Source organism: Carcharodon carcharias, chromosome 18 (genome assembly GCF_017639515.1).
Source record: "Carcharodon carcharias isolate sCarCar2 chromosome 18, sCarCar2.pri, whole genome shotgun sequence".
Lineage (NCBI taxonomy): Eukaryota > Metazoa > Chordata > Chondrichthyes > Lamniformes > Lamnidae > Carcharodon > Carcharodon carcharias.
In genome coordinates this window covers 32,763,573-32,790,918 of record NC_054484.1, presented here as the reverse complement: position 1 = coordinate 32,790,918, position 27,346 = coordinate 32,763,573, and the positions used below count along the sequence as shown (strand labels likewise).

Here is a 27,346-nt window from a genome sequence, read left to right as displayed (position 1 = left end):
TTTTAAATTGCAAATACCATTCCATTATTTATGAAGATAAAGAAGGAGAAAGCGGGCAACTACAGACCTGTTAGTTTAATGGCGGCTGTGGAATCTTGTCATCATCAACTGAGTAATTGAGCTGTGTGAGCATAAGAAATAGGAGCAGGAGTAGGCCATTCGCTCAATGAGCCTGTTCCGCCATTCAGTAGAATCATGGCTGATACTATTGTTAACTCCACTTTCCTGTCTGCTCCCACAAATCTTTGACTCCCTTGTAGATTAAAAATCTATCTAACTCGGCCTTGAATATATTTGACAACCCAGCCTCCGCTGCTGTATGTGGAAGATAAACCCAGAGGCCAACAACCCTCTGAGATAAATTCTCTGCTTTAAATGGGAGAACCCGATTTTTAAACTGTACGTCAAGTTCTAGATTCCCCCACATGGGGAAACATCCTCTCAGCCTCTGCCCTGTCAAGCCCCTTCAGAATCTTGTATGTTTCAATAAGATCACCTCTCATTCTTTTAAACTTCCCATGAGTATAGGCTCAACCTTTCCTCGTACAACAACCCCTTCATTCCAGGAATCAGCCTAGTGAACTTTCTCTCTCAACTACTTCCAATGCAAGCATATTCCCCGTTAAATTAAGGAGGCCAAAACTGTACACAGTACTCAAGATGCAGCCTCACCGATGCCCTGTACAGTTGTAGCAAGACATTCCTACTTTTGCATTCCAGCCCCTTTTAATAAAGGCCAACATTCCATTTGCCTTCCTAATTAGTTGCCGTACCTGTACACTAACTTTGAGATTCATGTACAAGGATGTCCAGGAGCTTGGCCTAAATAGCCAAGTGGTTATGGTACTGGGTTTGTAACCCCAAGATCAAGAGTTCAAATCTCACAATGACAAACTATGAAACAATGTAACTTCATCTGAAACAGATGGAAATGGGTTTGTACTCGAAAGAGTTACAGGGATGTCCAGATTGCTCTGTTTTGCAGCATTTTCAAGTCTCTCTCCATTTTAAGTATTATTCTGCTTTTCTATTCTTCCTGTCAAAGTGGGCAACCTTACATTACAGTCCTTCTGACAATTTTTGTCCACTCACTTAACCTATCTATTATCCCTTTTTAGACTTTATGTATCCTCCTCACAAACTGCTTTTCTATCTATTTTTGTATCATCAAATTTGGCTACAGTATAGTTGGTCCCATTATTCAAGTCAATAGTATAGATTGCAAATATTTAATGCCCCAGCACTGACCCCTGTGGCACTCACTAGTTAGTCTGCCAACCTAAAAATGACCCATTTATCCCAACTCTGCTTCCTGTTAGTTAGTCAATCCTCTTATCCATGCTGTGCAGTAAGCTTTTATGTGATGCCTTATTTAATGCCTTTTGGAAATCTAAATACACTATGTCTTCTGATACCTCTTTATCCACTCTGCTTGTTACATTCCCAAAGAACTCTAATAAATTTGTCAAACATGATTTTCTTTTGACAAAATGTGTTGATTGTCTGATTATATCATGATTTTTTCAATGTCCAGCTACATACTACCTCCTTAATAATGGATTCTAACATTTTTCCAATGACAGATTTTGGACCAACTGGCCTATAATTTCCTGCTTTCTGTCTCCCTCCTTTCTTGAACAGAGATGTTACGTTTGCGGTTTTCCAATCTACTTGGACCTTTCCAGAATCTAAGGAATTTTGGAAGATTACAACCAATGCATCCACTATCTCTACTTCTTTTAATGGACCATCAGGTCCAGGGTACTTGTCAGCCAATAGTCCTATTAGTTTTCTTAGTACTTTTTCTCTAGTGATAGTGATTGTTTCAAGTTCCTTTTTTGCACCTTGATTTTATACTATCCTTGGGACACTTTTTGTGTCTTGTACTGAACAAATATGAGCTGATAAGAGTTATGAATTTTTGACAGGTAGGTTATGTCTGACTAACCTACTTAAATTGTCTGTGCAAGTCATTGTGGTGGGTAGGAAGAGTGTCTCTTGATATCTACAGTGGGAGGCATTTATAAAGTTCCGTATTATTAGCAAGAAGATTGTATATAGATTGGAGGTAAACTTGAGTGTCACTGTTTAGTGGAGAGGACAGACAGTGAGAGATAAAGCTAATGTACCTTGATTAGCGCATGTGACAAGTGGTTCCTTGGAGATCTGTACTGGGGCCACAGCTTGTCCTATAAAACAATGACTTGAATGAAGGAATGGAGAGTTGTATACTCAAATTAGGAAGTGCATTAAGTTGTATAGGTTGGAGCTGGAGGTTACAAAGGGACATGGATTAAATAAGTGGGCCGAGCTATGGCAGACTGAGTTCAGTCTGTGAAGAAGTGAGTCATTCACTATGGATCTAAGGAATAAGTTGGAATATTTTCTTATTGGTGAGAGATTAAGGATTATGATGGAGAAAAGGTACGCAACATTTAAAACCTAGTCCACAGGCACCAGAAGTAATCAAAAAGGTTGATGGTATGTTAGCCTTTATTCCTAGGGGGTTGGGTACAAAATTCATGCCACAGCTTTACAGAACCTTGGTCATGCTCTACAGCAGTATCTGGAGTATTGCATTCATCTTTGGGCACTGCAGCTCAGGAAGACTATATTGCCCTTGATGCTGATACTTACAAGGATTAAATTGAGGGCAGATTGCATTAATATGTATAGACATCTGTTGAGTTTAGAAGATTGAGGGATGATCCCTATTTGTTGTTTAAAATGAGAGAGAATTTTGGTAGGGTGCACATTGAGAAACTATTTTGTCTGGTAGAATCCAGGATAGAAGGGCACAGTTTAAAATTAGAGGTTATTTGGATGAGAAATAAAGAAACCCTTTATCTCACACATAGTGCTGGAAATCTGAAACCCTTCAAATGTGGGTGCTGACTCAATTGAAATTTTCACAACTGTGATCAATTGTTTTTTTTATTAGGTAAGAGTGTTTGAGGGAAATTGATGAAAGACGGGTAAATGAAGTTCAAGTAGAGATCAGCCATGAGCTAACAGATAGATGGAACAGGCTTGAGGGCTGAATGGCCTATCCTGTTCCCACCTTCACAAGATGGCAGACAGAGTATAATATGAGGAAATGTGAAGTTATTCACTTTGGTTGTAAGAATAAAAAAGAATATTTTTTAAAAACTTGTAAGTGTTGATGTTCAAAGAGCCTTGGGTGTCCTGGTACAAGGAACACAGAAAGTTACCATGCAGGTGCAGCAAGCAATTAGGAAGGCAAATGGCATGTTGGCCTTTATTGCAAGGGGATTGGAGTACAGGAATAAAGAAGTCTTTGCTACAGTTGTACAAGGCTTTGGCGAGACAGCATCTGGAATACTGTATGCAGTTTTGGTCTCCATATTTGAGAAAGGATATTTGCATTGGATTGCAGCAAAGATTCATTAAATTGGTCCCTGGGATGAGGGTGCTGTCCTATGATGAGAGGCTGAGTAAATTGGCCTTATATTTCTGGAGTTGAGAATGAGAGACAATCTCATTTACACCTACAATATTCTGAAGGGGCTGGATAGGGTGGATGCTGAGAGATTGTTTCTGCTGGTTGGGGAATCTCAAACACAGGGGCATAGTCTCAGGGTAAGAGGCTGATCATTTAGGACTGAGACGAGGAGAAATTTCTTCACACAAAAGGATTGTGAATCTTTGGAACTCTGTACCCCAGAGGGTTGTGGGCGCTCCATTGTTGAATACATTTAAGGCTGGGATGGACAGATTTCAGTGTCTCAGGGAATTAAGGGATGTAAATAAGGGAGTGGGTGCGAAAGTGGAGTTGAAGCCCAAGATTATCCATGATCGTATTGAATGGCAGAGCAGACCTGATAGCCTGTATGGTCTACCCTTCCTCCTATTTCTTATATTCTTAAATTATCTACTTTGAAACTGTATGTTCAAGCATAGTTTTGCTTGTCATTAAAAATTACAAATGTACAGCAGCTTGGTTAGCATCTGGGAGAAAAAATTAGCCTTTGAAAAACTACAATATGTTATGTCAAAACTTTCAGGTTACATTTGAAATGTTAGATGTTCCACTTTCAGATGCTGCTTGTGCGTTTCAAATGGATTCTGTTTTTAAATTCCTAGCATTCTAGGATTGTCAGCTTCTTTACAGTTTGCCTGCCTTGAACAGGGTTCAGTTTTTTGGCCAATCAATACATAATGCAATCTATACATTTAATAGGATAGTCTGTGCAGTAATGTACATTACAAATCTCACCTATTTTTGACTTTTATGTTATAATAGTTTGATTAACAAAATGAGATTAACATGCAGTCAAATTCACATTTAGGCATGATCATTCTGTTACGAGCTGTTGATTTGTTGATTTCCTTGTGAAGAATATTGTGTAGAAGTCAGCAAAGTGGGCTGCAAAATTGATGAGGGAAGATATATCATAAAATGCCAAGCCAACTCCAGCTGATATATATTTAGAAAGCCAGTCGCTAGTTTTACATATGCATGATTATCTTGAGTCGAAATAAAAGGTGATGGAATTTTAAAATAAATTTGTATATTTTAAAGAATTATTCTTGCGTATAGATCTTGTATCATTATTCTTTAGTTAAAGTTCCTTAAAATGCTCTTTGCTCACTTGATGATAAATTCATCATTTTTTAAAAAAAAATAAGCTGTTATCCTGCAGAATTTACATAAATAATGGGTAGATTGAGTAGGCTGTAGGTGTATAGAATCTTCACCAATCTGAGGGATTTTGGTTCAATTCCATGTTTGATTAACATGTCTGTCACTCTATCCAATATGGGAGGAAAAGTGGAATTGTTGAGTTGGGAGGAGGGTTGCAGGGTGGGGGGTGGAATTCCCATTCCAGTCATTTAACATTGTAAATGATTTCTTACAAATAACATATTAGAAGGTACACTACACTAAATTACAAAAGTTAGTGCTTTTAGAAGAATCATGTTGGCATGCGATTCCTGCCATGCAACATATTACAAAGTCTAATGTCAGCAGCATGTTTCCAACAATTGTTTTGGACCTGTTTTCATTTACAAACCCTAGCTTTGTTTACGCTCTACTGAGTTGGAAAAAATCAGTTAATTAATTTTGTGCTTTTTCCCTTTTAATCTTTTGTTATATTTGTTATACTTTGCACGATATATGACAAGTGAAAAGCGTTAGCACAATCAAGCTCACATAAACAGAACATGATCTTCCTACTCAAATAACGTATCTTCAAGATTCTATGTGGCCTTGACTTAGTAGCTGACATTGAGTTAGGTATTCATAAACTTTACTGTAGTTCAAACAGCTGAAGCAACATAGCAAAATGTCATCTGGCTGTGAGGACTGTTTTGACATGAAAACATTCAGGGGAACATTAACCAATTATTGGCCTGGAGCTTGCGGTCAGCGGTGAAGCAATTTTTGCTGAGATCGCAAAAAAATCTGCCAGCAAAGATCTAGTGATCTCTGTGCTGTGGTTTTCTCCTTTCCTGGTGGCTGTTTAAATCTGATGCCAAGTCAAGGGGATGTCTTGGGATGCAGCAGTGGCGATTTCAGCAAGCAATCGCATGAAGTATTCACACAGCAAACAAGCAAGTTAAAAGCACTTTATCTTTTGCTTTTAAATTTTCAGATAGCAGAATAACAGAGATTACAATTGGATTCAAAAGGAAGCTAAAATATAGATAAATGTTTTTTTCAAAAATGTGAAATTTTTATATCATAACGGAGAGATTTGACATTTCACAACTATAAAATTAGCTTCCTGGGGCTAGCAGTACTTATAAATTTAGTACACCAAGTTGCACTTGCTTTACCGAGGGTACTTTTAGTGATATTAACAGTGTAAGAGTGCAAGTTCTCAACAATTCAGTTCATTTTCTATTGATTGTGGTCTGGGGTGTCTCAACAGTGCTCCCTCTGCAGCAGCAGGGTAGAATCACTGACAGAGACTTCTGGATTTCTACATTATTCTGCAAATGTGTGAACTCCCAACGCTGCTGTTAGTTTCAGAGGTGTAATGGCGGTGAATGCTGACGGTTTCATGACATTACTACAGTCATTGTGTTCTCGCAACAAGCTGCTAATTTTTTAGTAATGCCGGTGACACCAAGTATTTTATTACCCATCCCTAGTCACCCTGAAGCTATTAAGAGTATATCACGTAGTCTGGGACTGGAGTCACCTGTAGGCCGTATCAGGTGGTGGTCACAGGTTCCCTTCTCTGAAGGACATTATTAAACTAGTTTTTATGATAATCCAGCAAGTTTCATGGCTGTTTTAAAGTGCCAGTCCATGAATTGCCAGATTCATTGAAATCGATTTAATGGAATCTAAAGTCCAAATTTGTGGTGGCCTAAAACTGTCAATGATTTTTTAGGAGTAGCCCAATCCTGTTACTGGAAAGCCCTTGAAAGGCATTTTTTTCAAAATGTGGTCACAATCCAAAACAAATAATTTCTTCCTCCACTTTGTCACATTCTTGTAGATCTACAGCACTGAACCATAGATTGCCAAATACCCTATGGTATTCTCATGAAGCGACCCTTACTTTATATTCTTCCTAGATTTTCTAGTATAATTCTCCAAAACTATCAAACAATCCCCTTTCCCTGTATTTTAAGCAGAACTTATTGGTATTAGTTTAGGACTGTCAAATGAAAATTTATGTACAATGCAGCATTATTAAACTTTTAGCTATTGATGCAAAAAGGCTAGGGAAGTTTTGATTGGCTAAATGACAGCTGAAGTATTGAAACTTCAGTGATGGTTTTGGATCCTGCACCAGTAGTTAACCTTCTGCCTTCTTTCCTTCAAACAGGTAACTGAATGGCACGCTGGGAGATGGCAGGTGCCGTTGCCACTAGTTCAAGTGCTTAAAAGTGCTATTTGCTGTTTTACCAAAGCAAGACCGCTTCTCGCTCCAGAATGTGAACATATCCAATATGTCTTGAGCCGGCTGGCATTGTAAGTAGCTGCTTTTTAAATTATTTTTAATATCTTGTGCTTTAAAGGCAGCAGGGCCATTTGTTGATTGAGTAAAGTACAGCAAGTAATTAGGAAGGAAAATGGAATGTTGACTTTTATTGCAAAGGGGATGGAGTGTAAAAGTGGGGCAGTCTAGGTACAGCTGCACAGGGCATTGGTGAGACCACAACTAGAGTACTGCGTACAGTTTTGGTTTGCTTAATAGAGGGATATACTTCATTGGAAGCAGTATAGAGAAGGTTCACAAGGCTGACTCCTGGGATGAAGAGGTTGCCTTATGAGGAAAGGTTGAGCATATTGGGACTATACTCATTGGAGTTTAGAAGAATGGGAGGTAATCTTACTGAAACATGTAAGATTCTGAGGGGGCTTGCCAGCTTAGATGTTGAGAGGATGCTCCCGTCAAGAGTATTCAACATTCCGGAAAAATAGACAAAAAGGAGATGGGGTAGCTTGATTAATAAAGGAAGGTATCAATGTGGCAGTGAGTGGTGCTATTGGTGTAATAGACCGTGATGTGGAATCAGTTTGGGTGGAAATAAGGAATAACAAGAGGAAGAAGTCACAGATGGGAGTTGTCTATAGGCCCCCAAAGAGTTGCCTCACTGTAGGGCAAAGTGTAAATTGGGAAATAATGGAGGTGTGTAAGAAGGGCGCTACAATTTCATGGGTGATTTTAATCTGCATATTGACTGAACAAATCAGATTGGCAGGGGTAACATGGAAGACAGATTTGTAGAGTGCATCAGGGATTCTTTCCTAGTGCAATACGTTGCAGAAAATACCCGGGAACAGGCTATTTTAGATCCCAGAAATTATTTTAGATCTAGTAATGTGTAATGAGGTATGATTAATAAGAGATATCGTGGTTAAGGATCCTCTAGGGGGTAGCGATCATAACATGGTAAAATTTCAAATTCAGTTTGAGGGCGAGCAACTTAGGTCTCAAACCAGTGTCCTCAACTCAAATTAGGGCAACTACAGAGATTTGAAGAAAGAGTTGTCTAAAGCTTACTGGGAAAATAGACTAAGGAGAAGGTCAGTGGATGAACAGTGGCAGACATTTAAGCAGATATTTAATTATGCCTGGCAAAAATATACCCCAGTCTAAAAGAAGGACTTGGTGAGAAGGATGAGCCAACCGTGGTTAACAAAGGCGGTCAAGGAGAGTATCGAATCAAAAACTAAGGCATACAAAGCAACGAAAACTAGTGGTAGGCCAGAGGATTGGGAATTTTTTAGGAACCAGCAGCGGAGGATTAAAAAGCTAATAAAGAGGGAGAAAATTGATTCTGAAAGTAAATTGGCAAAAAATATAAAAACAAATGGCAAGAACTTCTACAGGTATATAAAAAGAGAGAGTGGCTAAAGTGAGCGTGGGATCCTTGGAGGATGCAACTGGAGAATTGATAATAGGGAACAGGAAAATGACAGGTAATTTAAACCAATATTTTGCATCTAATGACCTAATTGTTACAGAGATAATTTACCTCATTGTAGATTTAGTTATACTCGATGCCTTCTCCTGATTCTACCTCTGATCTTATTATGACCTTCATCAAAATCTCCTGTATTACCATAACGTTAACTCAGTTAGAAGTTTAGTCATTGTTTATTCCTGTTATTTTCCTACCTTTTTTTAATACCTGGCTTTTACTGAATGATGAACAGATGAGCATAAAAATATCAGACAAGAAAAGACCAAATGGTCCATCTAGTCTGTTCCTCAGACTCTCAATATATTGTGCACCAGCCACTCCTTACCTATCAGAAGCCATGTCATATTACTTTGTATCTACCTTTATGTACAATGTGACCTCAGGTACCCATCCAGCTCTCCTTGGAAGATGTACAACAAAAAATTGCCCATCATACTAGCCAGTAATTTATTTCATAAGTCTACAATCCTCTGGCAAAGGAGTCACTTAACATGTGACCCAGTTCATCAAGAACACAGGAAATTGGAGGAGTAGAACATATGGCCCGTTGAGCCGGCTCTGCTGTTCAACATGATCATGGCTGATCTTGGGCTTTAACCCCACTTTTCCACCCACTCTACATATCTCTTGTAATCAGCATCGAATAGGATAATGAATTTATCTCCATTACTACCCATCTGTCATCACCTTGTTTGGGAGGGGTAGGCAGTTTACATATTTAAAAAAAAAAATGATCTTGTGCTTTTGTAACTTGGTATCCTATTTTGTAACTTTTAATAAATGTGTAGTTTATAGCATTTATAAAAATATCTTCAGTATTGATTCATGTAAGATAAGCCTTTTGTGACTGCTTTATTGCACCAATGCTGTTTGTGATTTACGTAACACTGGTTGGTTTGTTTCCCATGAACCTGTGATCCTTTGTGCTAGAGCTGTCATCCAAACTTTCTAAATTTAATTCTGTGATGCCCTGGATTTTACATTTGGCGGCAAAGTGGCAACCCAGGCCATTGAACTCTAAGAAAACTGCCCTCAAAGGTGTAGTGACCTCTTAGGTGTGGATCTCACTTTTCCCAATGTTAATTTGGTTTTGTTGCTAAGCCCAGCAGCCTTGATGTTATCAAACAGGCTGAGCAGCCAATCATATTGAAGAATTCTTACTGCAAACCAAAAGGTAAAATTCGCTTCATTCTTTAGTTATTTTACTGAGAGCAAGATAAAGATTGGGACATATATGTAGGATTAAGGTAGAAGCTGAAATATCCTAAACTCAGAATTTTAAGTTTAAAAACCAGGGGAATATTTCGGTTTCCTCTACATTGGAGAGACCAAACGCAGACTGGGTGACCGCTTTGCAGAACACCTTTGGTCTGTCCGCAAGCATTATCCAGACCTCACTGTCGCTGGCCATTTCAACACTCCACCCTGCTCTCATGCCCACATGTCCATCCTTGGCTTGCTGCATTGTTCCAGTGAAGCTCAACGCAAACTGGAGGAACAGCACTTCATCTTCCAACTAGGCACTTTACAGCCTTCCAGACTGAATATTGAGTTCAACAATTTTAGATCATGAACTCTCTCCTCCATCCCCATCCCCTTTCCAATTTCGCCCCCTCCTTTTTGTTTTTTCCAATAATTTATATAGATTTTTCTTTTCCCCCTTATTTCCATTATTTTTAAATGTATTTCCATCCATTGTTTTATCTCTACCTTTTAGCCTTTTTCGATTCCTTCACCCCACCCCACCCCCACTAGGGCTATCTGTACCTTGCTTGTCCTGCTTTCTACCCTTAATTAGCACATTCCTTTAGATATTACCACCTTCAACACCTCTTTGTCCTTCTGTCTGTGACATCTTTTGGTTATCTCCACCTATCACTGGCCCTCTCTCCAGCTTTTCTTGTCCCACGCTCCCCTTAAACCAGCTTATATTTCACCCCTTTTCTATTATTCCTTAGTTCTGTTGAAGAGTCATACGGACTCGAAACGTTAACTATGCTCCTCTCCACAGATGCTGCTAGACCTGCTGAGTTTTTCCAGGTATTTTTGTTTTTGTTTTGAATATTTTATCAAAATGGAGAAACTTGACATTCAACAACATAAAATTACTCTTCCAGGACCAGAGAGGTTGTTCAGTAATTATGACCCAATACACCATTTCAAAATAAAAGCAAAAAACTGCGGATGCTGGAAATACAAAACAAAAATAAAAATACCTGGAAAAACTCAGCAGGCCTGACAGCATTGGCGGAGAGGAACACAGTTAACGTTTTGAGTCCATATGACTCTTCAACAGAACAGGACTCGAAACGTTAACTGTGTTCTTCTCCGCAGATGCTGTCAGACCTGCTGAGTTTTTCCAGGTATTTTTATTTTTGTTTTGGATTTCCAGCATCCGCAGCTTTTTGCTTTTATCTTAGTGTTTAATTGACTGCCACTTCTCTTCAGAGATTGCCTACCTTGAAGAAGTATTGCTCTTCTCTTCACACCATTTCAAAACCCAGTTATACCTCCTTCAATAAGGCATTACTTAGTTGAGGGTTTTTACAACAAGATTAGTGTACAAAAAGTGAAAGTTCACACCAATTCAAGTGGTTTAAGATTTCCATCTGTGGGGACTTTGTACCCTTTGAAGGAGCAGGTAACCACTGGCATCAACTTCTGGATTTCTGTGTTTAACGATGCACATGTGGATTTCAGAACACTGTTAGTTTCACAGTTGAAATGACAGCAAATCTAACGGGCTTTGCTGTTATTACAACTGCAAAATTGGGGCCAATAAATTGTGATTTTATTTCTGTTGAACTTCATCCCCTCTATAATCAAATTGAGAATCCTACTTTTTAAAGAGAATGTATAAAATATTTTATTTGCTGCAAGATACAAATTGCAGATGCTACTTTTTGGGCTTCCTTTCACTGAAGAATGTGCTCCCAATCACAATGAGCAAATAGAACTGAAGATGTACTTGTTGACAAGAAAGCAGAAAACTACTTCATGGCAAGCAATGTTTCAAGTTGCACATATTCTGACCAGAAAATTAATTATTTGAAAGAAAAATAGGTTCAATGAAGCAAGAATACAGTGAAGGATGGGAATGTGCTCCACAGCTATCTCCATCCCAAATACTCAGTGTAACAATATCTTATCTAATAGAAAACAAAAACTAAAACAGAATTACCTGGAAAAACTCAGCAGGTCTGGCAGCATCGGCGGAGAAGAAAAGAGTTGACGTTTCGAGTCCTCATGACCCTTCGACAGAACTTGAGTTCGAGTCCAAGAAAGAGTTGAAATATAAGCTGGTTTAAGGTGTGTGTGTGGGGGGCGGAAAGAGAGAGAGAGAGAGAGAGAAGTGGAGTGGGGGTGTGGTTGTAGGGACAAACAAGCAGTGATAGAAGCAGATCATCAAAAGATGTCAACAACAATAGAACAAAAGAACACATAGGTGTTAAAGTTGGTGATATTATCTAAACGAATGTGCTAATTAAGAATGGATGGTAGGGCACTCAAGGTATAGCTCTAGTGGGGGTGGGGAGAGCATAAAAGATGTAAAAAAAAAAATAAATAAAATAATAAATAAATAATTTTTTTTTTCTTTTTCTCTTTTTATAATTGAAATAGGTGGGAAAAGGAAAATCTATATAATTTATTGGAAAAAAAAAAGAGAAAAGGAAGGGGGAAACAGAAAGGGGGTGGGGATGGGGTAGGGAGCTCATGACCTAAAGTTGTTGAATTCAATATTCAGTCCGGATGGCTGTAAAGTGGCTAGTCGGAAGATGAGGTGTTGTTCCTCCAGTTTGCGTTGGGCTTCACTGGAACAATGCAGCAAGCCAAGGACAGACATGTGGGCAAGAGAGCAGGGTGGAGTGTTAAAATGGCAAGCGACAGGGAGTTTTGGGTCATTATTGCGGACAGACGGCAAGTGTTCTGCAAAGTGGTCGCCCAGTTTACGTTTGGTCTCTCCAATGTCGAGGAGACCACATTGGGAGCAACGAATGCAGTAGACTAAGTTGGGGGAAATGCAAGTGAAATGCTGCTTCACTTGAAAGGAGTGTTTGGGTCCTTGGACGGTGAGGAGAGAGGAAGTGAAGGGGCAGGTATTGCATCTTTTGCGTGGGCATGGGGTGGTGCCATAGGAGGGGGTTGAGGAGTAGGGGGTGATGGAGGAGTGGACCAGGGTGTCCCGGAGGGAGCGATCCCTACGGAATGCCGATAGGGGGGGTGAAGGGAAGATGTGTTTGGTGGTGGCATCATGCTGGAGTTGGCGGAAATGGCGGAGGATGATCCTTTGAATGCGGAGGCTGGTGGGGTGATAAGTGAGGACAAGGGGGACCCTATCATGTTTCTGGGAGGGAGGAGAAGGCGTGAGGGCGGATGCGCGGGAGATGGGCTGGACACGGTTGAGGGCCCTGTCAACGACCGTTGGTGGAAAACCTCGGTTAAGGAAGAAGGAGGACATGTCAGAGGAACTGTTTTTGAAGGTAGCATCATCGGAACAGATGCGACGGAGGCGAAGGAACTGAGAGAATGGGATGGAGTCCTTACAGGAAGCGGGGTGTGAGGAGCTGTAGTCGAGATAGCTGTGGGAGTCGGTGGGTTTGTAATGGATATTGGTGGACAGTCTATCACCAGAGATTGAGACAGAGAGGTCAAGGAAGGGAAGGGAAGTGTCAGAGATGGACCACGTGAAAATGATGGAGGGGTGGAGATTGGAAGCAAAATTAATAAATTTTTTCAAGTCTCGATGAGAGCATGAAGCAGCACCGAAGTAATCATCGATGTACCGGAGAAAGAGTTGTGGAAGGGGGCCGTTTCTATTGGTGGACAGTACAAACCCACCCACTCCCACAGCTGTCTCGACTACAGCTCCTCACACCCCGCTTCCTGTAAGGACTCCATCCCATTCTCTCAGTTCCTTCGCCTCCGTCGCATCTGTTCCGATGATGCTACCTTCATAAACAGTACCTCTGACGTGTCCTCCTTCTTCCTTAACCGAGGTTTTCCACCAACAGTCGTTGACAGGGCCCTCAACCGTGTCTGGCCCATCTCCCGCGCATCCGCCCTCACGCCTTCTCCTCCCTCCCAGAAACATGATAGGGTCCCCCTTGTCCTCACTTATTACCCCACCAGCCTCCGCATTCAAAGGATCATCCTCCGCCATTTCCGCCAACTCCAGCATGACGCCACCACCAAACACATCTTCCCTTCACCCCCCCTATCGGCATTCCGTAGGGATCGCGCCCTCCGGGACACCCTGGTCCACTCCTCCATCACTCCCTACTCCTCAACCCCCTCCTATGGCACCACCCCATGCCCACGCAAAAGATGCAATACCTGCCCCTTCACTTCCTCTCTTCTCACCGTCCAAGGACCCAAACACTCCTTTCAAGTGAAGCAGCATTTCACTTGCATTTCCCCCAACTTAGTCTACTGCATTCGTTGCTCCCAATGTGGTCTCCTCTACATTGGAGAGACCAAACGTAAACTGGGCGACCGCTTTGCAGAACACCTGCCGTCTGTCCGCAAGAATGACCCAAACCTCCCTGTCGCTTGCCATTTTAACACTCCACCCTGCTCTCTTGCCCACATATCTGTCCTTGGCTTGCTGCATTGTTCCAGTGAAGCCCAACGCAAACTGGAGGAACAACACCTCATCTTCCGACTAGGCACTTTACAGCCATCCGGACTGAATATTGAATTCAACAACTTTAGGTCGTGAGCTCCCTCCCCCATCCCCATCCCCTTTCTGTTTCCCCCTTCCTTTTCTCTTTTTTTTCCAATAAATTACATAGATTTTCCTTTTCCCACCTACTTCAATTATAAAAAGAGAAAAAAAAATATATTTATTTATTATTTTTTTTTTACATCTTTTATGCTCTCCCCACCCCCACTAGAGCTATACCTTGAGTGCCCTACCATCCATTCTTAATTAGCACATTCGTTTAGATAATGTCACCAACTTTAACACCTATGTGTTCTTTTGTTCTATTGTTGTTGACATCTTTTGATGATCTGCTTCTATCACTGCTTGTTTGTCCCTACAACCACAGCCCCCCTCCACTTCTCTCTCTCTCTCTCCGCCCCCCCCCCCCCCCGGCCCTCCCCCCTCCCCCCTCCCCCCACACCTTAAACCAGCTTATATTTCAACTCTTTCTTGGACTCGAATTCAAGTTCTGTCGAAGGGTCATGAGGACTCGAAACGTCAACTCTTTTCTTCTCCGCCGATGCTGCCAGACCTGCTGAGTTTTTCCAGGTAATTCTGTTTTTGTTTTTGTTTTGGATTTCCAGCATCCGCAGTTTTTTTGTTTTTATCTCTTATCTAATAGATGTTGACCCACAAAGAGGCTATCCACCCTGAAACTTCCCTTTTATCAGAAAATTGGTCTGCTGATTTCTGAAATAGCTCCACAGGAAATTTCTCACGTTAGCCCTATAGGGTGATCAGGAGAAGTCTGCATTGTCTGGTGACAGCTGTCTGCAGCCTATACTTAATACAACTTTAATTTTAATAATTGGTTTCACCTTGTCTTTTGTTCTCAGCATAGGAAGGAGTTAAGTTTTAATTTAACCGAAGGAGTTGACTGAAATGAAATAATCACCCATTAAAAGAAAGAAAGACAACAAATGTCATAATTTGGCAACATTATGCACGAAACAGTTAAAGGCTGATACAATAGTAATTGAACCAGAACAAAAACAGAATTACCTGGAAAAACTCAGCAGGTCTGGCAGCATCGGCGGAGAAGAAAAGAGTTGACGTTTCGAGTCCTCATGACCCTTCGACAGAACTTGAGTTCGTGTCCAAGAAAGAGTTGAAATATAAGCTGGTTTAAGGTGTGTGGGGGGGGCGGAGAGAGAGAGAGAGAGAGAAGTGGAGGGAGGGTGTGGTTGTAGGGACAAACAAGCAGTGATAGAAGCAGATCATCAAAAGATGTCAACAACAATAGAACAAAAGAACACATAGGTGTTAATGTTGGTGATATTATCTAAACGAATGTGCTAATTAAGAATGGATGGTAGGGCACTCAAGGTATAGCACTAGTGGGGGTGGGGAGAGCATAAAAGATTTTAAGATATTTAAAAATAATGGAAATAGGTGGGAAAAGAAAAATCTATATAATTTATTGGAAAAAAAAGGAAGGGGGAAACAGAAAGGGGGTGGGGATGGGGGAGGGAGCTCACGACCTAAAGTTGTTGAATTCAATATTCAGTCCAGAAGGCTGTAAAGTGCCTAGTCGGAAGATGAGGTGTTGTTCCTCCAGTTTGCGTTGGGCTTCACTGGAACAATGCAGCAAGCCAAGGACAGACATGTGGGCAAGAGAGCAGGGTGGAGTGTTAAAATGGCAAGCGACAGGGAGGTTTGGGTCATTCTTGCGGACAGACGGCAGGTGTTCTGCAAAGCAGTCGCCCAGTTTACGTTTGGTCTCTCCAATGTAGAGGAGACCACATTGGGAGCAACGAATGCAGTAGACTAAGTTGGGGGAAATGCAAGTGAAATGCTGCTTCACTTGAAAGGAGTCTACTGCATTCGTTGCTCCCAATGTGGTCTCCTCTACATTGGAGAGACCAAACGTAAACTGGGCTACCGCTTTGCAGAACATCTGCCGTCTGTCCGCAAGAATGACCCAAACCTCCCTGTCGCTTGCCATTTTAACACTCCACCCTGTACTTTTGCCCACATGTCTGACCTTGGCTTGCTGCATTGTTCCAGTGAAGCCCAACGCAAACTGGAGGAACCACACCTCATCTGCCGACTAGGCACTTTACAGCCTTCCGGACTGAATATTGAATTCAACAACTTTAGGTCGTGAGCTCCCTCCCCCATCCCCACCCCCTTTCTGTTTCCCCCTTCCTTTTTTTTTCCAATAAATTATATAGATTTTTCTTTTCCCACCTATTTCCATTATTTTTAAATATCTTAAAATCTTTTATGCTCTCCCCACCCCCACTAGAGCTATACCTTGAGTGCCCTACCATCCATTCTTAATTAGCATATTCGTTTAGATAATATCACCAACTTTAACACCTATGTGTTCTTTTGTTGTATTGTTGTTGACATCTTTTGATGATCTGCTTCTATCACTGCTTGTTTGTCCCTACAACCACAACCCCCTCCACTTCTCTCTCTCTCTCTCTCCGCCCCCCCCCCCACACACCTTAAACCAGCTTATATTTCAACTCTTTCTTGGACTCGAATTCAAGTTCTGTCGAAGGGTCATGAGGACTCGAAACGTCAACTCTTTTCTTCTCCGCCGATGCTGCCAGACCTGCTGAGTTTTTCCAGGTAATTCTGTTTTTGTTTTGGATTTCCAGCATCCGCAGTTTTTTTGTTTTTATCTCAGTAATTTAACCAGTCTGTTTGGGTGTTGGGTGAGCTTGAAAATTAGAGGGAAATGCAGCGATCAAGAATAGAAGAAGTAATTATTCAAGGGCTTTTACAAAAACAAATACCACATGTTTTAATTCTTGATGGGGGCAAGTTTATAGTTTCAAAACCGGAAAGAGAAAAGTAATAACTTTTATAAAGATTAAAACAAAGCACAGTCGAAGGAATATAATTCATTTAAATAAACTTAATGCTTAATTTAATCGTGAAAATTTTAATGCTAACTTGCAAAAAGTTCTCTGTCTAGTTCATGTTGAATTTAAATAATTGTGACTAGATCAAAACTAAAGCAATTTGTTGTTTTCATAAAAAGATGGAGAACTTAATGTATTGCAGATGAAACAGTTGTCAGTAATAGAGTCAGAAATCTCCTGGCGTAAATGTATAAAGTATACGTCTTATAATATGTTTAAAATGTTAATTTTATATTCTAACTACTTGTCCCCAGCTGGACTCTTGATTTGATTTTAAATGTGCCTTTCTGTGGCTTATTCCTAGATGCATCTGGTATTTGCCTTGTTATGAACCTGTAGGGTTGTCAGTTGTTATTTCTGTAGCTGGATTCCATTTGCTTGGGTATAATCATTGGAATGATTTCTGCCTAATTTTTTAAAAAAAGGTAACATGTGGCAGATTTTACATTTTAAATTTTGTTTTAGTATTACTGCAGAGTATAGTCCAAAGCAGTTGATGTGGGCAGCAAGATTAATTAACCAGCAGTGCTGCCTTTGAATATTTGTGCCTGGATTCAGGCTCCAGGTTGGAGCAGAAGCCAGGATACCAAGCATGTCTATCAAGTCTTTATGTTGTGAGCATGTTGATGCAAATGTACTGGTATGATAAACAATCCATTGGTTCCTAACACCACCATGTAAATTGGAATTTTACAGTGTGCACTTCTAACAAACTTCATAACATATGATTGCATTACTTTGTAATTTATCCTGTAACACGCATTGGAACAATATTAACTTTGGAAATTGAAAGTGAAAGATTATGTATTGTTACATTAAAAAGCCCTTGCTAATGAGATGAACATCTGGTGGCATAGGAAGTTACAAAATATGTGCGTGCAAATGCATACTAAGAATATAGGAAGTCATTCTAAAGAGTAAGCTTATTCAGCAATCGGAATAGGAAGATTGACTGTTGATGAGCAGAGTAGAATGCAAGAGCTTCCTTCATTGGTTTCAGAACCTATCTAGTAGCTCAAAACTGGGCACTGTGGCCCATCAGCAGCAGAACTGTACTCCACCACAATCCGTAACCTCATGGCCTGACATATCCTTCACTCTACCATTACCATGAAGCCAAGAGGCCAACTCTGGTTCAATGAAGAGTGTAGAAGAGCATACCAGGAAGAGCACCAGGCACACCTAAAAGTTAGGTGCCAATCTGGTAGAGTTACAACACAGGACTATATGCATGTTAAACAGCAAAGGCACTGTGATAGAGACAGAGCTAAGCAACTTGGTAACCAGTGAATTGGATCAAAATTCTACAGTCCTACCACGACCAGTCGTGAATGACGATGGACAATTAAAGAACTAACTAGAAGAGGGGAGGTTCTATGAACATCCCCATTGTCAGTGATGGTAGAACCCAGCATGAGTACAGAAGACAAAGCTGAAACATTTACAGTTATCTTCTGTCATAAGTGGCAGGTGGATGATCCACCTTAGTCTCCTCTTGAGGTGCCCATCGTTACAGAAACCAGTCTTCAGCCAATTCATTTCACTCCACATGTTATCAAGAAATTTTCACTGGATATGGCAAAGGTTATGGGCCCTGAGAAAAACCTGGGGGCTGAGCTAAAGATTTGCATTCCAAAGTTAGCTGTGCCCCTAGCCAAGGTGTTCCAGTACAGCTTCAGCACTGGTATCTACCTGACAAAGTGGGAAATTGCCCAGGTATGTCCTTTCCAAAAAAAGAGGACACATTCACTCTAGTCAATTACTGTCCCTTTGACCTATTGTCATCAAAATTTTGGAAGGTGTCATTAACAGTGCTGTCAAGCCACATTTACTCTCCAATAACCTGTTCTTCGCTGCTCAGTTTGGGTTCTGCCAGGACCATATGGTTCCAGACCTTATTCCAATATTGGCCCAGAAATGGACAAAAGAGCAGAATTCTAGAGGTGAGGCAAGAATTACTGTCCTTAAATGTTAAGGCAGTATTTGACCGGATGAGGAATCAAGGAGCCCTAGCAAATTAAAGTACTTTAGGAGTATGTCCACCATGTGGACTGCACAGCTTACCACCACCTTCTTGAGGACATTTGGGTATGGGCAATAAAGCTGACAATGCAATGCTCAGTCATGTGAATGAATAAAATAAATATTATGTTCAGTTTTCTTATTTTAAGTAGGTGATAATATCAAATATTAAAATCTTCTTGCACTCTTGATCATTTCAAAAATATGGCCCGAGTCTTAACCTTCTCAACAACATCAACTTGCTTTAATATTGCACCTTTAATGTAGCAAAACTTCCCAAGGAACTTCATGAACATTATAAAAAATACTTGTAAAAACACTGGGTTTATTTTACTTTAATGCTCGTTCAGTAGCTCAGCAAGTTTATCCAATAAGATGTGTAGGCTTGATCTCAGCCTCTTTCAGCAAATGTAGGAGCAATTCAACAGGCCTCAAGATCCCGAGGGATAAAAAAAAAATCAGGCTGAGTTCTTATCCAGGAAACACTGCTGGAAGTACATTTGCTTGGACTTTTAATGTGGACAGATGGGCTCAACTATGGCAGCCCCTGTGATCAGGCTGTCAATGCTCAATAACAAGGTTAATTTGTGAATAATGATCACTTGAGCAAGATATTAACCATTGCTGTTGGAACCATGCTAACAATAGACCTTGATCTTTAAAGTATTCTTCTGGGAGAACTGATGAAAATAAGCATTTTTTTTTAAGGGCGAGAGAAAAGGTAACTTTTATTTTGATAAACTTGGGCAGACTTTGCAGAAATCTCAAAGTAGCTCACAATAGAACATGAATAGAAGCAGGAGCAGCTCATATGGCTCTTCGAGTCTGCTCTGCCATTCAATACTATAATGACTGTTCTGATCTTGGTCTAACTCCACATTCCTGCCTGTTCGCCTTTAACCGGTGACTCCCCTTTAGTTCAAGAATCCATCTATTTCAGCCTTGAATAAATTCAGTGACTCGGCCTACACAGCTCTCTAGGGTAGAGAATTCCAAAGATTTACAGGACTCTGAGAAAAGAAATTCCTCCTCATCTCCATCTTAAACTTTAATGAATATAGGTCCAACCTGCTCAAACTTGCCTCATAAGATGACTCCTTAATCCCAGGAATCAACCTAGTGAACCTTCTCTGAACTGCTTCCAAGGTAAGTAAGTAGAAATTGCTCTGTCTCGGGAGATGATGCACTGTGCTCAGGGCACATGTTACGTCTGCGTTGAGCACCGTCTATAGCTGTAGAGGCCGTCTTGAGTGGCAATCCCTTCCACCACTGGCACAGATGAATAGCGTTGGCCCAAAGTTGACATTTGTTTTCCTTCCGGACTCTCTTTCGCCATCTGGTCATTGAGTGCCTTTTTCACGCCCTTCCTGAATGCTCAGTTCAAGGCACTCTGGTCAGCAGCTAGGACTTCAATACATCAACTTCGATCCTGGTCAACTTGTGATTTCACTTTCAGATGCTCTTGTATTACAGATGTGAGTGATCTGTTAGTCTTGTGCTGGTAGCGAGCTTGCCAAAGAGCATGTCTTAGGGAATGCAGCAATCATGTATTTGGCGTACATGACCCAGCTAATGGATTCGCCGCTGACTCAACAGAGCAAATATGCTGGAGATCCCTGCATGTCGGTGTACTTTTATATTCGGCACTCTGTCCTGCCAGGAGATGCCCAATATACATCTGAGGCAGCAGAGGTGAAAGCTGTTTTGCTTGGCTTGTGTAAGTTGTCCATGCCTTGCTACTGATAACACCGGCCTGTTACACACAGAATTTTGTATTTTTGGCTAGTTTGCTGTTGTTTTCTCAACTTTGACATCACAGTTGTAGCCTTGGCAGCCCTATTGCTGATTTCTGCATCAAAGGACATAAGAACTTAAGAAAAAGAAACAACGAGCCATTCAGCCCCTCAAGCCTGCATGGCCATTCAGTAAGATCATGGCTGATCTGCCCAGGCCTCAACTCCTCTTTCGTGCTAGCTCCTCATAGCCCTTAACTCCCCAATATTTCAAACATCTGTCTACCTCCTCTAAATACTTTCAGTGATCCAGCCTCCACAGCTCTCTAAGGTAGAGAATTTCCGACATTCGCTACCCTCTGAGTGAAGAAATCCCTTTGCCTCTCAGTTTTAAATGAGTGTCCCCTTATTCTATGTACCTAGTTCGAGATCCCTCCACTAGTGGAAACATCTCAGCATCTACCCTGTCAAGTCCCCTCAGAATCTTGTGTGTTTCAATAAGACCACCCCTCATTCTTCTAAACTCTAACCTGTTTAGCTGTTCTTGATAAATCAACCCCTTCATCCCAGGAATCAGCCTAGTGAATCTTTTGAATTGCCTCCAATGCCAGTATATCCTTCCTTAAATATGGGGACCAAAACTGTACACAGTACTCAGGTGTGGCCTCACCAACACCCTGTATGGGTATAACAAGACTTCCCTATTTTTAAATTCTAACCCCCCTAGTGATACAGGCCAAAATCCATTTGCCGCCTTAATTACTTGCTGCACCTGCAAGTTTATGCCTACCCACTCAACTTATCTATATCCCCTTGCAGATTCTTTATGTCCTCATCACAATATGCCCTCCCACCTCTTTTTGTATTGACAGCAAATTTGGATACATTACAATTTGCCCCCTCCTCCATGTCATTGATATAGGTAGTTACTAATTGAGGCCCTAGGATTGACCCTTGTGAGACTCCACTAGTTACGTCTTTCCAACTTGAAAAAGACTCATTAACCCCGACTCCGTCTTCTGAGTGTTAACCAATCCACAATCCATGCTAATACATTACTGCCAATACCGTGAGCTCCTATCTTGTGCAATAACCTTTTGTGTGGTGCATTATTGAACACCTTCTGGAAATCCAAATACACTACATCTACTTTATCAACTCTGCTTGTTATATCCTCAAAGAACTCTAGCAACGTTGTCAAATATGATTTCCCTTTCACAAAACCATGTTTGATTGCATTAAGCTTTTCTAAATGCCCTGCTTTTTCTGAATCAGTAATGGCTCTAGCATTTTCCCAATGACAGATGTTGGGCTGGCTGGCTTATAGTTTCCTGTTTTTTGCCTCCCTTCCAATCCACTGAGGTCTACCCGGAATCCAGTGAGTTCTGGAATATTTCAACCAATGCCTCCACTATCTCTGCAGCCACTTCCTTTAAAACCCTTGGATGCAGGCCATCAGGTTCTGGTGACTTGTCTGCCTTTAGTCCCATTAGTTTCTCATATACTTTGTCCCTTGTGACAAGATCTTCCCTCCCATTAGGTTGCTGGTGATTGTTGATTCAAGCTTTGTGAAGCTGTCAGCGATCTCTAGTGTTGGTGGAAGTTGGAGTTTCTATGTCCTAGCCCATTACTATGGTCTTCCTGACACTGATCGTCAGTCCAGACTCCTTGCAGGTTCGGGAGAACTGATCTACAAGCTTCTGCAAGTGAACGACATTGTGGGATGCCAGTGCGTCATCATCACCAAACAGCAACTCTCAGAATAGGACTTTACTTACTTTGGTCTTGGCATGCAGTCTTGCCAAGTTACACAACTTGCCATCAGCATGCAGGTGAACATCCTTGTTTGAGTCACCGACAGTATATAATAGCTGCATGGAGAAGAATATGCCAAAGAGAGTTGCGTCAGGAATCAAGCCCTGCTTAATTCGCTGCTGATCTTGAAAGCATCTGATGTTACTCCATTGTAACTGACAGAACTGCATTTTCTCGTAGAATGAGAAAATGACACACGAGAGTCCAAGACGCAGCAGTTTGAAAGTCCATCTATGCTGACTAGATTAAAGGTCTGGTGAGGTCAGTGAAAGCGACTATAGAATAGCTTGTGCTGTCACGGCACTTGCCCTGTAACCGCCAATGTGAGAAAATCATGTCAGTTGTCGATCTGCCAACTCGGAAGCCACACTAAGACTCAGGATAGATACATGACGCCACGTTCTGCAATCTGGTCAGAGAAATGTGAGCAAAGACTTCCTCCACGATAGTTAGCAAGGAGATGCCTTGGTAATTTTTGCAGTCACTGCAATTCCCTTTGCTTTTTTTCATGGTGACTATGTTTGCACCACGCATATCTTGAGGCACGGATCTTTCCTTCCAACAGAGACAAGTTTGTAGAGATGCTGCAGCAGTACCAGTTTTCCACTTTTGATGATTTCAAGTGGAATCCCAGGATTTTACCACTGATGAGATGGTCTTGTTGTGCTCTACAGTAGTGGGTGGTTCACTGTCCAGCTCCTCCACGCGTTTGCGATCTCGGTTGAGACCAGTAATTTTTTTTAAGAGAAATCCATAACCAGTTACTTACTGAAAAGATGAAGCCACAAGATTCCATGGTTTAATTTTTACTATTTAGCACCCTGTGGAGTCCAGGATGCAGACCATCAGGCCCAGAAGACTTGTCAATCTATAGCCCCAATTAGTTTTCCCAGTGTTTTTCTGTAGTGATAGTAATTGTTTTTAGTTCCTCATTCCCTTTTATCTCTTGCATCTCAAGAATAGAAGAAAAGCTTTTTGTGTGTTGCACTGTGAAGACAGATACAAAACATTTCTTCAAAATCTCTGCTATTTCCTTGTTTTTCATCATTAACTGCCCAGTCTCACCCTCTAAGGGACCAATGTGCACATTAACTACTCTTTTTCTTTGTATGTACGTGTTGAAATTTTTATATTTTTATTCCATTTTTACATACATTGTTTTCTCTCATACTCCATTTTTTCCTTGTTTATTCATTTTTTATTCATCCTTTGCTGGTTTCTAAAATGTTCCAATCTTCTGGCCTACCACCAATCTTTGCAGCATTGTGTGGCCTTTTTATAAACTTATTACCATCATTAACTTTCTTAGTTAGCCACAGATGGTGCATCCTTCTCATAGTCTTTCATTTTCAATGGAATATATCTTTGAGGGCTATTAAATATCTCCTTAAATGTGTGCCGCTGCATCTCTACCATCCTACATTTTAAATCTTTTTTCCCAGTCACTTGAGTGAATGCTATCTTTATATTCTTGTAATTGCCTTTATTTAAGTTGAAGACTCTAGTTTCAGACCCACATTTCTCACCCTCAAACTGAGTGTGAAATTGTATCATTTTATGATTGCTCTTACCTAGACGATCCTTTACTATGAGGTCATTAATTAATCCCATCTCAAGACACATTACCATGTCTAAAATAGCCTTTTCCCAGACTGAAAACTTCTAAAAACAGATTTGAATTCCTGGTGACCAACTTAGAAACCCCGTGACAAGATTTTAAGTTTTACTGTAACAAACAAACAAACTAAAATCAACTCTGACTAAACAATACTTAGTAGACAACTACAGAAAAGATAACCCTTATTTATGTCTCAACACAACCGATAACCCCATACAGCATGGATATACTTTACAGCATGCTCTCCACAGAGTTTCAGTCTCTACAGGAAACAGTCCAGACTTATTCCCAGCTTTAGTAGATTCACTTCTCCCCACTTTGCCGCATTGTAAATTTAAGTGTCTGTCAAAAGCCCTGTCCCTTGGTCTTTTGAGAATTGCCGAACTGTCTTCCGCCCACAAGGCTCACTCCAGTGATTCCTTCTGGCCTTGCCAGGACGAATCTTCCAAGACCACAAATCTTTGTAGGTTACTTCTCCTTACCCAGAGGGCAAGCTTGCACTAGCATTCCAGCCTAGTAGCTAGCAGCAAACAGCTTTTCCTTGCTGCCTCCAGGCTACCTTTGCCAATTTAATTTGTCCAATCTATATGAAGATTAAAATCTCCCACAGTTATTGTAGTACCTTTCTTACCATCCCCATTATTTCTTTTTTTATACTCTGTCTTACAATGTAGCTGCTGTCAAGGGGCCTGCAAACTACCTCCCATCAATGACTTTCCTTTGCCATTTCTTATCTCCACCCAAAAGTTCTACATCGTGATCTTCTGAACCAAGAACTTTTCTTACTACTGTACTGACCTCACCCTTTATTTACAGAGCTATCCCACCTCCTTTCCCTCCATCCTATCCTTCCAAAATGTCAAATACCCTCAAATATTCAGGTCCCAGCCATGGCCACTTTGCAATCTTGTCTCTCTAATGCTTATCATTTATTTATATATGTGCTATCAATTCATCCATCGTGTGATGAATGCTGTGTGCATTCAGATAAAGAGCTTTTAATTCTGCCTTATTCTTTACTCTGACATTATTTGCTGGCACACTGTTATGTTTGTATGCTCTTTCCATTCCTGTCATACTCTGGTTATCATTACCCTTATTGCTATGCTGCATTATTGCCTTAGCTGGGTCAACTCTGGAGTAAGCAGTCAGGCTAAAGTCCCACCCTGCTCTGGTAAACATGGATTCTTCAGGAAAATCCAGACTTTATGTTTTGGTATTATCAATCATTTGCAGTGATATGCAGTTTCATAGCACACTGTGTATTTTGATATACCAATAAGCAGGAAAATCTGTTAAATCTGTGGAGATCTCAACTATGTCATTCAGCATAGCTGAGGGACCAGTCAAACTTCTGCCCATTATGCAATGTATGTTCCATAACCTAGCCTCAACTGGTAGCACTCTTGTTTCTTGGTTAGAAGGTTGTGAGCTCAGGCCCTTCTCCAGAAAGAAAACAGGTTTTCTTTCTGAGCTTTGAGGAGAATATTTGAAGCAAAACAAGTGAAATTTTTGGCACCCATTTGTGGTGTATAAAATATCCTTTATTTAAACAACAGTACATGAATGTGAAGGGTAGTGTAACTTTTGTTTCCAGTAAAACATTTTGGAATAAATTTAATTTATGTAGATTTGACTTCTTTTAAAGAATTTAAAGGTATACTTGAATATACACATTCTCATAACTACCTTTTATGTCAGTGAACACTTTCCAATATTGACTGACCAATGGTCATGGAGGTATGCCATAGAAGACTTATTAAATTTTCTGCAATACATATTAAAAGGTACATCTAATTTGACAGCTGACGAAAGGTCATCGACCTGAAGCGTTTAACTCTGTTTCCCTCTTTATAGCTACTGCCTGATCTGAGTGTTTCCAACATTTTCTTTTTGGTGGCTTTTGTGTATCATAGCTGCTAGCCATTGAGTGTTACTCTAATGGTTTTTGAAGCATTTGTTTAGATGCAAAGATGTGGGTTAGTTATTTTTGTATTTTTCTTCTGTCTCCAAATAACTGGAATATTTGTACTGATAATTCTACTTTCAACTTCCATGCTTTGTTTATAGGAGCTGCTTTGAAGTATTGCTGTATTGTAGGGAGGATGACTCGTCAAAAGAATTCTGGGAAGGATTTTTAAAAACTATTCAGGTAATATTTGCTATTTTGCACTCGTGTCTTGGTGACTTCGTTGTTAATTATATAAATTAGTTTTATACATAAAACATACAAGTTATAGCTTACGCTCACTGTGTCAGAATGCTTGCTTTGTCTCCTGTTATTTGTGGCATCACTTTTATATTAAAACCCTGTAATTATGATCCTGTTTCCTAATTTCCATTAACATTTTATGTTTTTTTTTCTCCTCCACAGGAGTGTCACAATGTTTTACAAACTGACTTAAATACAGAATTTGATGTACTAAACAGGATGAGTAGAAATGGAGGTCCATGGCAAAGTCAAGTACTGATGTCCATCCTTAACCAAGAGTTAGTAACTCAGGAATTAGGTACTGTTATTGGTATCCTGATATTGAATATTTTCTTCAGGGTAACAGCAGTTTTTCCCCCAAAGCCTAATTTGAAATGTTTATAGTGGGCTCTTGGTATTGCTAAAACTTCATTCTTAGGCTTGTCCACAGGGAGAACATTGCAGTTATGCTGCTGCTATTTGATACGAACATACTAATTAGGAGCTGGAGTGGGCCATTCGGCTCCTTGAGCCTGCTCCGTCACTTAATAAGATCATGACTGAACTGATTATATACTCAACTCCACATTCTCATCTATAACCTTTCACCTCTTGTTAATCTAGAATCTATCTACCTCAAAAATATTCAAGACTCTGCTTCCACCACCTTTTGAGGAAGAGAGTTCCAAAGACTCATGACCCTCTGAGAAAATTTCTCCATCTCTGTCTTATATGACCCTTTATTTTTAAATAGTAACCGTTAGTTCTAGATTCTCCCACAAGAGGAAACATCCTCTTCACATCCACTTTGTCAAGATCCCTCAGAATCTTCTGTTTCAATCAAGTCGCCTCTTACTCTTCTAAACCCCAGTGGATACATGCCTAGCTTGTCCAACCTTTCCTTATAAGACATCCCACCCATTCCAGGTATTAGTCTGATAAACCTTCTCTGAACTGCTTCCAATGCATTTACAT

The 27,346-nt window shown here is 40.6% G+C and overlaps 1 protein-coding gene across 3 annotated transcripts in view; it reads left to right on the top strand.

Moving 5' to 3' along the window:
* Positions 1 to 27,346, top strand: part of LOC121290377 (zinc finger protein 654-like) — a 66,470-nt gene that overhangs the window by 7,841 nt on the left and 31,283 nt on the right. Inside the window, exons 2-4 of one of the 3 annotated variants that reach the window (XM_041210770.1) lie at positions 6,807 to 6,952; positions 26,251 to 26,332; positions 26,555 to 26,690. In XM_041210770.1, the coding sequence (XP_041066704.1) occupies positions 6,807 to 6,952; positions 26,251 to 26,332; positions 26,555 to 26,690 (364 nt within the window). Of the gene's footprint in view, positions 1 to 6,806; positions 6,953 to 26,250; positions 26,333 to 26,554; positions 26,691 to 27,346 lie in introns of those variants that run through there. The other 2 variants (XM_041210771.1, XM_041210772.1) reach the window with 2 other exon arrangements.